Consider the following 14,649-nt stretch of genomic DNA (forward strand, 5'->3'; position numbering starts at 1 on the left):
AGGTGTAATTAAAAAAAAAACAATCCGAGCTGAGGCACCCGCATTGCATTGTTGACAACCTGCCCCACAGAATCGAAATCAAGAGGCCTCGTGTGAGTGCGGCTGTGTCACGGCGGATTTCCAAACTCAAGCCAAAGAGGTTTTCATTGTCATTTCGAACACACACAGCAGGTGCAGCGAGGTGAGAGGACGTTCGCACGGGACGACAGAGCCGCTTGAAAACACACGGGACTGAGTATAAAGTGCAAACGGTGCAAACAGCGCAGGCAGCAGTGGCAGCAGCGCAAGAATGAGACACCCTGCAGAGGCAAACGACACAATACAGATGATGCAAAAGACTTTGGAGACAGCGCGCCTATAATTACACAATGAAACAAGCTGCAGGTGAATTAACGCAGCTTAAAACATACAAAGGGAATCCACCAGTAAGAAGAGGAAGAGTCCAAAGTTTTAGGAGATTCAAAACAAAGTACACAGAGCATTAGGATAATAAATACAGAACGTAAAGTCAATTGTGATGTGTTAAAAATTAAAAATTAAAAAAAGTGCAATGCAGTCAACATCGATCACATCTAATAATTACGTTTTTTTTTTTACAGTTAATACGTTTTCATTCAATCAATAAGTTTTACTGCATGGATTCCACCTGAGGATGTTATTCGTCTGCGTTTGACCCATGCATTCATTCATTCACAGCAGTTTGGGGTTTGGGCGCCTTCAGTCTACGGATGCAGGTGACGCCAACCTTTAAACCTTCATGTCCCAAAGGTGCTACTCTAACTACTGCTCCACATCTGTCTGGGCTGCCCCCTCAGATCGCTGCGAGCCAGACGTGCAGCCACAAAAGTTAGATTTAGATCAGTTTTATACTCAAATGACCAAATTCACATCTGCTGGAAAGTCGTGTTTATCATTCAAAAAAAACTTAGCCACACAGAGAACCGCCTGCTCGTGGTGTTTACTTTACATACGCGGAAATTTGTCGAAGAGGATGTGCACGGCCTGTGTTGATTTGACTAAGGAGCTATTATAAGGCTCCTTCCGTTTGTGATATCACGCCGAACCGCAAATGCGGTAAAGGTGTTTCACCCCAGAGGTACACGCAAGGATTCGAACCGATCGTGTCAACACGCGAACGCACACACTCACACAGGGAGGTAGTAAATATGAGGAAGTGGGGTGTGGCCGGATGGCTTCAGAGTGCATTCAGCTGAAAACACAGCTGTCGATTCGCTCCTTGAACCTTAAAAACAGGATCCAGCCTCTACGTGTGAACAAGAGTTGTTTTTTTTTTTTTTTTATTAAATAATTATTCGCGAATCACATGAGAAATACGACATTTACAGTGAGATCATCTATAAGGTACGGTCTGCGGTAGTTACAGTGTAATCGTTACAGTTTATAATAAAGTCACAATAAGGAGGATTCAATGTACATTGCACATATTGCACTGTGCTTTCCACTAAGTGAAATTCAAAAATGTCACTTTATAAAGTACAAACAACTGAAAGACAATATATTTTCTGAGACATATGTACATAAACGTCAACCATACATGACACTCAACGTGACGGAGCTGACGGTCGCCCTCTGGACACGTGTGAAGCCGGTTAGCATTTCCTTGTTTGTCAGTGTCCATTTTCGAGCCTTATGAGAACAGTCACGAAGCCGTGAAAGGAGTACGCGCCTTTTTTTTGTTGTTTTTTTTTTTTTTTGTAGCATTCAGCTGAGCCATCACAAGCTTCATTTATCTTCCTGAGCTGAGAGAAGAAAGTGCACAAATAAACAGCCACTGCAGAAACATGTAAACAGCCCACAATATGTTAAAGGCTTCTGAGGCTTGAGGCTGAGGGCAACAGAAATGAGTCACTGGCTTTTTCGGTGTTGGCACCGTGTTTTTCTCAGCCCGTGAAAAGAGAAGTGGAAAGAGAAGTCCTCCTTTTAGAAAAGGCGACCCCCCCCCTCCCCGCCAGCGCGTGTCTCTGTCCGGGTCTCTGGGGGCCTCCTCACTTGGTTGTGTTGCAGGAAGTCAAAGACAACTTAAAGAGGCGGCAGAACCCCACGGTTGTGCAGTAGCTTTGGAGTCCGCGTGGCAGAGCGCCGCACTGCTCAGTCCTGAGGGGTCTGGTTTATCACCTTCTTCTTACGCACCGAGACCAAGTCGTAGAAGGGGTCCTTGGTGATGCTCGCCCTGTTTGAAGTAAAGATGTGTGTCATTAGGCTGCAAGAGCAATGTTTATGTTTTTTGTGTGCAGGTGTCTGATTGTGCATCTGCGTGTGCTTGTGTGGCCGGGTCTGTAGGTCTATTTATACGCTTTGTGGGCACCTCTTCTTTTTTTCTAATTTTACAGAGAATGTAGGTCAGGCAAAACCAGCCAAAGATGGCGGACACTATAGTGTTCACCTGGCAGCTTTTAGCATCTTATTGTTAAAGGATGTGTGTAATAGATTTATTTGCAGAGCCTTGGTAGTTTCCTCCCCTTTCAATAAGATATTTCACTCAACATGAAGTCCATCAAACCAAATGTAGCTTTGCAAAACCATTCACGAACCAGTTCTCCATTGCCCACTGCACTGGTTTTCATTTGGGGTTTTTGACTGAAACAGTAACATTATCGTCAACGTTTGACTGTTGGAGCCCTGAACCGTGTTCTCAGCGCTCACCCACCGTGTGTCTGCACTTCCTACAGTTTATCTCCTTTCAGTTCACTGTTGTGGCTTTTGCAGCCAGTAGTCTACTCCCTTAATGACTCTCAACACCATCAGTATCATTTCAAAAGATGAGTTTCGTAAAGTCATTGTGTGCGACATATACCCACCCGCCACAACACAAAACCACGGTCCAGTCATTGTGTAAGTCTCCCTTGTGCCTCCAAAACAGTTGGTACTGGTAGTAGTCATTGCTATGGGGTGGGGGTACCTGGTCTGGTCTAGGTGGTTGGTACCCGTCTAAGTAACATCCAAACCAATGAATGCCAGGGCCAAAAGTTTACGGGCAGAACACTGAATTTACTTCTCCTGTGAGTGGTCATAATGTTGTGGCTGATTGGTGCATCCAAGAGGCCAGTAGCAGGCAAATATATATTTATTCTCCCTGTATCTCAGAAGATGGTGGAGACCAAAAACAAAGCTAAAAGCGTAGTGATAACGTTTTACTCCCCGGAGGAATGTACGTGGACGTGTAAGACATGTATTTTGATGTGTTCTGTTTGTGTGTTTATGAAGATCTGCACGTTTGTGTGCATTCCTGCGTTGACCAACCTGATTGCCTCGATCCAGGAGTCTCTCTCTTCGGCGCTGGCGGCGCAGATGGTGTAGGACTGGTGCTTCCCTTCCACCACCCTGCCGTCGGTCTCCGTTTTACACGCTTTGATCTTCTGCCCTCGGCTGTTGGGGTTGTACAGCTCCAGACAGTACTAGACGACACCAGACATCGGCGTGACACTCGGTTCACCGAAACACGTTTACAGGTGACGCAGCTGACTGGATCTTACTTACCGGTTTGCGAGGATATGGCACCTCTCGCACGCAGAGATTCTCTAGAGGGATGATGCCTCTGGGCTCCTTATCCTGCAGACAGATTAAAAAGAAGTGGGGTGAGTCAGGTGATGTACCCAGAGGATAGGAAGAAGGAAGAGCTGAGAATAAAAATGCCACTGGTGTCAACAACAACAACAACAAAAAAAAAAGGGAAGCAGAAGGGATACGGCGTCATGGCACGGAATATTACAATCCTTACAATCCAAACCTTTACTGCACATGAAAACGCATGTTGCTTTTCAAGGTCCAAGTAATGTCATGTGCACTCACTGAGGTTGTGATCATGCATTTTCGAGATTAAAAAGCCATTAAGCTACAGTGTTGCTTAATGTTGCAGAATACAGCATATCAGATGCAGAAGCCCAGTCATGCGGTATGATTATCACCTAGTGCATGGTAGGGCTCGTCAATACCTAAATTCTCATTTAATATGTTGAAATGTTGAAGTGTTTACATTATCCCCACTTGACCCTTTCTTAGCCTTAGGATTGGTCTGCTCCAACCCTTTGTGACGTCCTGTGTTACTGTTGCTTGGTATGCATTCCCATAGTGTTTAAAACCTTAGCTAGCATTAATTGTTAATTTAACATAATTGTGCTTATTTCCGAATTTGAAATTTGTACAGTGTGGGTTCTGTATTGTCCACCAATATTAGCTTCTTTGCTACCACTCCCCTCCATGTTACCTTTAGACTCTATAATATATCAAGATCTTCAATGGAATCCTGAGGGACTGGACCCGTGCATGGCTACCGTTTGCCTAGCCTAACAAAAACTAGCACAGGAAGTTGGCTACCGGTTACCTATGATACTGTTGGTAGGATGGACAAACAATACCATGCATGGGTCCAGTCTCATAAAAACAAGTTTAAAAACTGTAGACTTAGTTAGCATTAACACCCATAATTTGAAAAAACTTCAGTCGACATATTTTGGGTACTGTAGTGAAACTGGTGAAGGAACTAGTACATTTTAATGTCGGCTAATATTAGCATGGTTGCTACCAATTCCCGTCTCCCTTTCATGTTACCACTAAACTCTATCATTACAGGTTTTCAAAGGCGTTTTATGGGAATGAACCTCTACATGGCTGCTGTTTGTCTAACCTAGCAAAAATAATACAGTAAATTGGGACAAAAGATTGGATCACCTGCATGATAGAGCTCATAAACCTTTGTCAATTCCAGGCTTCCTGAGTTACTGTTGCTAGGTTAGAGAAACACTACCATGCAGAGGTCCATTCCCATAGAAAAAAATGATTAAAGCACTGAAAGGCATAATTGTGTTTCTTTAAAAAACTGAAATATGTACAGTCAAGTCATGAAAACTGAAAAAAAGGTAATTTTTAATGTCTTCCAATATTAGCATGATTGTTAGCCCTAGCTGACACTCCATGTTCCATTTAAACTCTATAATTACAGGTTTTCAGTGGTATCCTAAGGGAATAAAACCCCACATGGCTACTGTTGGTCTAACTAAAACACTAACATAGGAGGTTGGGATTGACAAAGGGTAGGAGCCATGTGGAGAATTTATCTGAAAAGCCTGAACCGCTGACAGATGAAATCAGAAATTATCCCAACAAATGACCACAACAGGAAGTTGTGTGTTTGAGGCATTGATATTTTGTTGTTGTTGTTGACTAAAATGAATGCAGGGACTTTTGTATGAGGGTTGCTCTTGGAGACTTACAGTGGTGAACTCAAAGTAATACAGGCAGTTGTCAGTCAGAATGAACCATCGCCTCTTCCACGTCTTAACCCGTCCTCCTGAAACAGAGACGAAAGACAAAAGTGTCACAACCTTCCACGGCAATTGTGTCACTCGCAAGCAACCACATAAGACGATCTTCCAATATTGGGTCATTTTATCAGCGCTTCCTCTGTACTTTCCTGTTTTTCACCTTATGTGGCAGCTTATTTATTATGTAGCATAAACCACACTTAACCCCGTGAATGTCTTATATGCAAAACCTTCATTTCGGGGAAATGTCTGAGAGACATTTTTTACCGAGTTTAAGGAGCCACCCTTCTCGGTCGGGGTTGAAGAAGGTGTGAGTCAGATCGTTCCCGTCATCCTCTGGGATTTTGAAAGGCTCGTTGCGTATGCTTTCATAAAGTTTCTGAGAGGGAGAGAAGGCGAAATGATTAAATATACAAAAAATGTTCTGCAATTAAATTATTTTATTGGTAACTGTGAGCCAGTTTGGTGGCGATGCCTTTGTTATTTGCACATCCACCTCCCTTCATTCAAACTGAGACACCATTATTAGGTGTTGTCAGTGACAGTGGGCTGAGTTCGCACATTTTCTTCATCAAACACTATCAACGCCCCTTTTTGGGGCAGTTTAATGTCACAGTTTAACCTATTATTAGTTTCTCTAGAAACAAGAACAATCTGGAATTTTTTTGTGTATACGTTTCAGATGCTGTGGTGATAATGGCGACTTCATATTTGAGTCTTTAAAATGACCAATTTAAACAAAACCGCACCGCAGTGGCACAGCTTTAATACTCTAGTATTTATTATAATATTACTATTCTATTAACACACATGTATATATATATAATATATATATATATATATATATATAATATATATATATATATATATATATATATATATATATATATTATATATATTGTGACGACCCCTGTTGTGGGCGTCTAAATTGTGCATATATATATATATATAATGATCACCATTATGCTTCCTTCAAGTCTTAATATTCACCCACACATGTGTTATTGCTGTTTTTCTTTTTTCTTTTTTTATAAAGCATTATCTGTGTCTCATTATATCATTTTTTTTTTCTTTTTCCAACATCAGCTTTTCAAAGAACAGTAAGCCAGCGTGAGCATGCTCCTTCGTGACAATGAACACCGACACTGAGTCAGTCCCAGATAAACGCTACAGACGTGCTGCCATAAATACTCCCAGTACCAAATGTAACTTGCAGCTGGAAACAGTCTCCTGAACAGTCTACTCGCTTTTGGAAAATGACTGGTTCAATCCACCATGCCTAACAGTCTTAGGAAAACATTTAGCCTTTTTAAAAGGCTAAAAAGTTTTCATATCTTGTGCTGTACATAATTGGGCTTCAGGCCAAGTGTAAATTTAAGTGTGAAACTAACACGTTGCTGGTTTTGGTCTTTTTGTTCATCCTTAATCCCATTTTTTTATGTTAATTTTTTTTTGAAGTGCTATATAAATACAGTTTGACTGACTGATTGATTGATAAAAATCCTTATGCTTCTCTGAAAAATTAATTTTTTTTTAACTTGTTTGTGAAAGTGACATATAGTATGCTGAAATGTATGGATTTTCATTTTGCGTGTGCGTACAGTAGGAGGGTTAATGTTTAGATTCTTACGATAAGTATGTGATAAGTTTTACTATAGCTAGGAGCTATGTTACCAATGAAGCTAGTGAATAGTTTGCAAACTGTGATTGGCTGGAATCCCTCACCGAGAGCAGATCGTTAGGTAGGTCCTCTCCGTTGTTGATGCCTCTGTTCATGGAGATGAAACGCTCCAGGGTGGTCTTGTCCTTCACGTTGGGGTTGTGGAGGCTGGTGTTCAACATGATGATGGCAAAAGACAGGATGTAGCACGTGTCTGGTGTTGGGAGAATAAAGAGAATAAGAGGAAGCACAAACCAACCATTCCCATGGAGACTTCTGGTGACGTAAAAGAAAAAAAAAATGAACTGACAAAGATGAGCTAAAAAGAAGAAACGAGAGCAAAGAGCACAGCTGATGCGGTCACACACACACAAACACAAAGGAAAGACATGAAGAAGAGGAGTGTGAGTTTGGTGAAGCTAACCAGTTGACTGGAAGACGTGAGCGTTGCAGTCACAGTAGCGCGTGGCGAAGGCCTCCATCATACGGTCGATCTTCTGAGCCTCACCAGGCAGACGGAAACTCCACAGAAACTGTCTGTCACATACAAACCACAGTAACATAAGACCACTGCGTGCAACCCATGCACATTGTATATTTAGCTACCACATCCTTGTATTTATTTGGACGCTTGGAAAACATGTGATCGGCCAGCGGAGTCCTATTTTCTGTGAACTCGTGAACTTTTCCCGGAATTTGTAAGAGGCTGTATAACGGCGCTCGTGCCATCAACCTTAGGCTAAAATCCTCACAGAACCGATGCTAGCAACTTTTATGTGAAGCAGCAGTGATATTTACCCTGCCCCACAGTCTTACTTTAGCATAATAGCCTCCGGTTCTGTCTCAGGTCTCTTCCCTCCTGCAATGACTCACTCTCGGCACCCAGAGTGTGTGGCGCAGACTTTCTGATATAAATTTGTAACCACGGCAAGATAGCATCACTCTGACGCCAACGGTGTTGTCTCAGGCGGAAACCACAACAAATATGAAGCTGTCCTCGTCTCCTTTACATCTTTTACATGTCTGACTTGTAGAGCACTCTTGTTTTGTGTCTCATTGTCGTGTATTTCCATATCGTGTAGGTCTCCCTTGGGCCTCCAAAACAGTTGTGACTCATTGGAGAATGGACATGGGGCTTCTGAGGGTGACAGTCAGTGGGGGGGGGGGGGGGGGCTTTGAGTCCTATGGGTTGAGGGGAGGGGCCTCTGTGGATCATCCCACAGACACATGATCAGTTTGGGATCTAGTGAATTTGGAGACCAGGTCGACACCTGAAGTTCCTAAGTTGTTCCTGCATCCTGCTGGGGATGGCTGCTACCACCAAGGAGTGTCGTTGCTATGTGGTGGGGGTGTCTGGTCTGGGCCAGGTAGGTGGTACATGTCTAATGTTATTCGCTTCTGCTGTCAGTGGTTTTCATGTTGTGGCTGATCAGTGTAGACCTACAAATATATTTTATCTTGGTAATTCATCTGTCCTCCACTGTACCGTGGTAAAACGTATATGTATATATCTACCTGACACCAAAGAGCTGCTCATAAATAGCACATGTCCTCGCATGCATTTTTTTTTTTTTTTTAAATCACAAGCAAAGTGAACGTAATGAAGGCTGAAGGATGGGGTACGCGGTCTTACAACAACATCACACGGCACGAAGTAACAAAACAAAACCCACAAAATGCGTCCTGACAGCACGCGAAATGAGTTGTTACCAGTAACACAAGTCTGTCGGTCTCCACCACAGGTAGAAGCGCCTATAACTTTCCACAGCTGCAGACACTGAATGAGCACCAGCCCCCCTCTCACACCACAGTTTGCGGAAACTCACCACAGGTAGGTAGGTTGCTGGTAATTTGTACAATCGGTATTCAGAAAATCTGGCCTGATCACATGGTCACGTTGTACTACCAGATAGTGGTAAGGCACGATCGTGACGTTATCAATGTAAAGACTCCCTGTTTTCTTATTAAGTGCTAGAATCCCTACATGCGACAGTTTCAGTGTACAACTTTAGATTGAGCTGTGTTTCCGGTGTAAAATAAGGTTTTGCTCGTAAAACGCGACCATGTCATGCTTTTTTTTGTCATCTCTACATAAAACAAGTGCCAATATTGCCATGAGGTGAAGACAAAGATCTGACCTGAGGGCCTGCACCAGGTTGAGATCGGAGAACTCGTGCAGCTCCACAAAAGCCTTCAGGGTCTGGAGGTGGAGCTCCTCTCTGCGGGGGTGGAGGTTGCAGACGAATGAAACCGAAGAACCACTTGCACTTTTTTTCGAATTGAAACCGCACTAATCTTGCTACTTATCACTTCACCTCCTTGCTTTTTCTTCCTTGTCTCTCCCTGTCTTCCTTTCTCATCTTAGCGTCAATATTCATTTTTGTTTCCTTCCACTCACCTTTCTCCAAGGAATTCTCCAATGGCTGTCTTATTCAGTCCTTCCTCCTTGTAGAGGAACTCTGCGATGGACTGAGCTCCTCCGTCCAGGAGCTTGTTCTCCACCAAGAAACTGATGCCCTGCACGCAAACAGATTGTTGAGCTTTGTTTTTTGTTTTTTTTTGGTTTCACAGGCCATTTTATATTTTTGTCTATCAATTTACACATGTAGCTAAAACGCTTCCGTTTTATGACATAGCTTTTAGATACTTTAACATTAGCACGCAGATGTCTGCAGTAGCGAAAATGTGTTTAGTTTCATGATGATCTCATTTCCAATTGGTAAGCCAGAGCGAGCTTGCAGCTTCTGTAATTCCAATTCCTTAAATTCAAATTTCTATTCCTCTTTCTGCTCCACCTCAGAGCTTAGGGAGGAAAAGGATCTCTAAAAATATATCACATTTATACACACACACAACATTTATATTCTACAACCCTTGCTCCATATTTGTTGTAACCTGGCGGTGCTGGCATGAAGGGAATTTACCATGAAGTAACATCCGAACAGCGACTTATCTGCGAGTTATCTCAAAACTAAATTAGTCCACTTCCAAACAACCACCGCCATGGCAACGCCATTTTGTTGCTTTTGTCTTTGTTGTTGCATACATTCAGGCTCTCAACGTTGATAAGCTTAACCTAACAGCAGAGAAAAAAAAACCCACAGAGAGTGGTGTGAGCCCTGCATCAGTGTCAGTTCTCAGGCTTCGGTGCGAGAGGAAGTCCACACACGGCTGCAGCTCGCTGAAGGCTGTCAGCAGAAAAAGCTCAGCTGGCGATACGTAATAAGTTTCTTTGAAAACGGTCAAGAATAGAATCGGGTCATATCTAACTTAGACTTGTGCTGAGCAGAGTATTTTAACACCCTGCTGGTATTCGTGTCTCGACACGCACACAAACTTCAAAGCTCACCTTTTTGGGGTCCATGTTGAATTTCTTCTTCCCATTTGAGAACTGTTTGCTCTTCTCTATGGTCTTGCTGAAAAGAAGAGAGACGAGCACATTGTGAATTATTTGCGGGCCAAGAAGCAGCTTTGGGACTGTGAGGTCACCGCCTTGATTCCCTTCACATCTTTGGTTGAGGTGCTTTGGGCAAGCACTGAACCCCCACCCACCCTCAAACAGGCCCCAAACAGGCGCCTTGCTCGGCTGCACACGGCTCCGTGCACATGCATGAGTGCCAATTACAGCTGAATTTATTTTACCCACTGAAAATTTACATTGAATATAGTTCCCCAAATGTAAGAATGACTTTACCGTACCCGGTTCAAAAATGAATAACCACTAACAAAAAGTCTGTCGGCTTCTGGAGACGTGACAACCATTGAACTAGAATAAAAGGGAAACAACTATTGTACAGTCATGATCTGTGACTCTAATCAAAAGGGACACATCCTGTTAACATCTTACATCAGAATACACTCATCCACTGAATAACGTTTGTTTCGGACGTTTGTTTCGGACGTTTGTTTCGGACTTAATGGTTCCTCTACGGACTGGGCCTTTTTTGGTTTATCGGTGGAGTGCCATGCGGCAACTTCCGCCAACTTCGTGATAGATTATCTGCGGTAGGTCTGGAAAATGCGTTGGTTACACCCACCGCCTTGATCACATCTTCCAAACTTTCACATCTCACAAGTCATCCGAGTCCTAGAAGATAAGCGGCATGTGGGAGTTGACGCGCAAACAACACAGTGTGTCACAGCTACATTAGCCATGCTAATAGCACATTGTGATACAAACAGATAGAGAGATAAAGACTTTCTCGTGAATTTCCTTCATATAAAACACTGCAAAGTAGCCAGTGGCACATCCTAGCCTCTGGAGACCCCTCAGCAAAGACGTATCAGTGCTATCCCAGCAGTGCAAACTAGCTAAGCGTCAACCATGTACCACAAAAAAGTGGTATTTTCAATCGGATCAGTAGAACCAACAATATTTTGAAAGATCTTTTTTATATATATATATAGAGAGAGAGCTATTTCGATAAAATAAAACAGCAGATAATTAGGAAGGGTGCACACTCTGACTGGGAGACAATTATTGGAAAGCGGCCGTGAAACCGAAACCCGAAATGACATTTAAAGCGTCTATGCAGCTGGAGCATTCAGTGGGCGCCCTAAACAAGGCGAACGTGTATAAAAAGAAAATTCTGGTCGATGAGATACGAGTAGGGTTTCCCCCGCCCCGACCCAGTGAAACTTACTTTTCTTCTGCAGACTCGAAGCTGAGTATTTCCGCCATGACGGTGTCTATCTCCATCTTTAGCTTCTGGACAGGGCAGAAAAGTGAGAATCATTTGTATCATTGAAGAGTAAAAGAGTGTGTGTTGTCGCGGTATCTGACCAAGGGCCTTACCTGGATATCATCCAGGATGTCCTCCTTATACGTCTTGATGTTCTCGATCTCCATCTTCTCGTCGGCTGTGAAATCGGAGGAAACTGCACGAAACAAGGGAGCGAACACGTCAACCTTTTTTGTCAGGAATTCGAGTTCCACTTCTCGAACGACTTCCCTTGCATCAGCACATTTTTGTTTAAAATAATGACAACTTCAGCGTGAGTCACTGAGTGAGTTCAATTTGCAGCTCCGTAACGCTGCATAGCGATTCGATCATTTCCATATTCCCCTCATGTGTGCTGTATATTTACACCGCATAAAAGGAATTGAGGTTTCACTGGAAAACATGCGAGACAGGTGCTGTGGTTTTCTGGTGAATGGTATCTGCCACCACGGCGTATTAATACATTTCCTGAAAAGGTCACACATGCAACGGGTGCATGCAAATCCATGGAAGTCAAACATTAACCTCACCACTTTCACATTAAAGGAATTAATTGTGGAGAACACTTTTGGTCCCATCCACCACTGCATCGTGATGCTGCAGCAGCAATGAAGACTCGGTTCTTATTACTATCTTATCACAAAGTGTGAGACAGTTATGATGGTGAGATAAGCACTGTCTTTGGTTCTGAACTCACAGTTAGCATAGGTTTAAAATTTGAGTGAATGAACCTCATGCGTCTGAACCACCTTCCTAATATTGTGTAGGTCTCCCTCCAAAACAGTTGTGACTCATCAGAGAATGGACATGGACCTTGTGAGGGTGTCTTGTGGTGTCTGGTGACAGAATGATGTTAGTGGGTGGACGTGGTCTTTGGGTCCTATGGGTTGATGGGAGGGAGTGAATCATCCCACAGATACTTGATCAGTTTTTTATCTAGTAAACTTGGAGGCCAGGCCAGATTGTGAGATGCTCCTAAATCATTTCCGTGTGGCGGCTGCCATCAAGGAGTGTCGTTGCTATGGGGTGGAGATGTCCGATATGCTCTAGGCGGGTGGTGTATCTATGAGTTTCCCAGAAGAACACTGAATTGCCACTAAATGGTCAACGTCACTCTCTTTCTCCTGTGGTTTTAATATTGTGGCTGATCTGTGAATTTGCTCATTGCTTAAAAAAGAACGCGTGTCATACTTTGAGCTCACGTCTTCAGTGCGGACAGAGGTCACGAGGGCTTTAACAGCTCATATGAAGGACTACCAGGGATCCAAACGAGGTAAATTCCCCCGGCTTCACAATTTAGAGCAATTCAGATGTCCCACGCCTAAGCTGAGAACCAACGGATCAGTCACCTGAAAGCATGTATTCTGTAACTCTAGCTCTTATCTTGTCTTTAATAGAGAGCCGTCCACCCGGATATATTAGAAAATGACCACCATTCGTGGTTCCACCTGAAGCAACAACTCCGACGCCCCCGCCCCCCCGCTACGCAGCTCGATCGGATGCCAACCTTTGCAACCGTCTCGCAATCAACACTGACCTTCGAAAAGAACGTCATGCTCTTCGTTGTCGGCTTATTCAAGTTTCTCCTACTTCCCTACGCCTGTTTTCGTACCACATGTTGAACTTTGGAGAGAAGTAGGCTGATAAATTATCTGTATTTACCGTGAACCTTGGATTGTTCAGGATTCATCCCCATATGGAAAAAGAAAATTTTGAGAGTACAAAGTTGTCACATTAAAAACAAACAAAAAAATGCAAACACTTCCTCTACAGATATGAGAGATGTGCTTGCTGTTAATAATGTGACCACAGGACTTCCACTTCCCCACCCTTCCTTCACACATCTTGTGAAACGAAGCTGCTGACAGGCAACAACACTCATTCTCCATTTAATTTACGCTTTGGTTTTAACCTGAAACATACAACTAAAGGATTATTTCTTCTTATTTTATCTTAGCTAACTCAACAGAGTGACTTTAAATCCTGAGTGTTCGGACGGCCAGCGCCGACCAAACATAACTACTTCTCATAACTAACTTCTGTTTCTGTGTTATTATCAGTGATGTGCGGTCCTGACAAGGGTTCGAGCGTCTCTTCCCCGTTTAAGCCTGACACCGTGCCTCCTGTGCACTGCTCCGCCACAGGGTGCAGGTGGTGATAAGCGGCGTACTGAAAACTGCACATCACAGCTGCTACAACAAGCAGCTAGGGTGCAACTTAACATCAAATATGCACTGTTTTTCTAGACAAGATACACAAATCAGAAATATACATTTTGACAATTATGCATGTAAATGACAAAACACAGGACATATATATATATAATATCATAATTAATTCCCCTATATGTTTTTTTTTTTTGTTTTTTTGTTTTTTTTTTGATTGCATCAAATATCAGTTTTAGAACACAAAACTAAGCATAATAAAAAGTTGTTCCATCACTGCAAACATATAAAATTATAATATCTAACATCAATAAAAGGAGAGGATAGTAAAGCGAGACTCACCCATTTGGCAATTGGTCATTTATATCCAAGAAAGAAAAAGTAAAAAATAAAAACAACGTCAAAAGCCAGTTACGTACAGTCGGTTAAGGTATTAAGTTGTGCAGCTGCTTGGACTCACAGTGCAATTAACAGCTGAAGTGAGCTGATGCTCTCTTTTAAGCCCATCCTCTTCTAACATCTGTTGCAAAGGTCGAAGAGAGAGCTTTCAAAATAAAAGAGTGAAATCCCGTTATCACACACGGGCCAATCTATGTTTTTAATTTCCTTTTTGGGGGTGGGTTGAGTGGGTAATAATAATAATAATAATAATAATAATAATAATAATAATAATAATAATAATAAAGTAGACGTAAAACTTATAGTTTATAATAAATACAAAAAATATATATAAAATAAGAAAATGAGTATGAATAAAAAATGAATCTCAAATATACTGTATAGTGTTAGATTACAATAAAAACATATACAAACAATGTTAT

The 14,649-nt window shown here is 42.4% G+C and overlaps 1 protein-coding gene across 1 annotated transcript; it reads right to left on the reverse strand.

Annotated features, from left to right (window-relative positions):
- Positions 1–1,281: 1,281 nt before the first annotated feature.
- Positions 1,282–14,305, reverse strand: cyth4b (cytohesin 4b). Its single transcript, XM_047578829.1, has 13 exons — positions 14,171–14,305; positions 11,738–11,820; positions 11,586–11,650; positions 10,292–10,358; positions 9,341–9,459; positions 9,081–9,161; positions 7,367–7,479; positions 7,008–7,156; positions 5,550–5,661; positions 5,232–5,308; positions 3,499–3,570; positions 3,262–3,416; positions 1,282–2,191 (listed from the first exon to the last, which is right to left on the reverse strand). Exons 1-13 carry the CDS (start codon positions 14,187–14,189, stop codon positions 2,110–2,112), a joined length of 1,194 nt encoding a protein of 397 aa, XP_047434785.1. The 5' UTR covers positions 14,190–14,305; the 3' UTR covers positions 1,282–2,109.
- Between the last annotated feature and the right edge of the window lie 344 nt (positions 14,306–14,649).

The sequence above is a fragment of the Mugil cephalus genome, chromosome 2 (genome assembly GCF_022458985.1).
Source record: "Mugil cephalus isolate CIBA_MC_2020 chromosome 2, CIBA_Mcephalus_1.1, whole genome shotgun sequence".
NCBI lineage: Eukaryota > Metazoa > Chordata > Actinopteri > Mugiliformes > Mugilidae > Mugil > Mugil cephalus.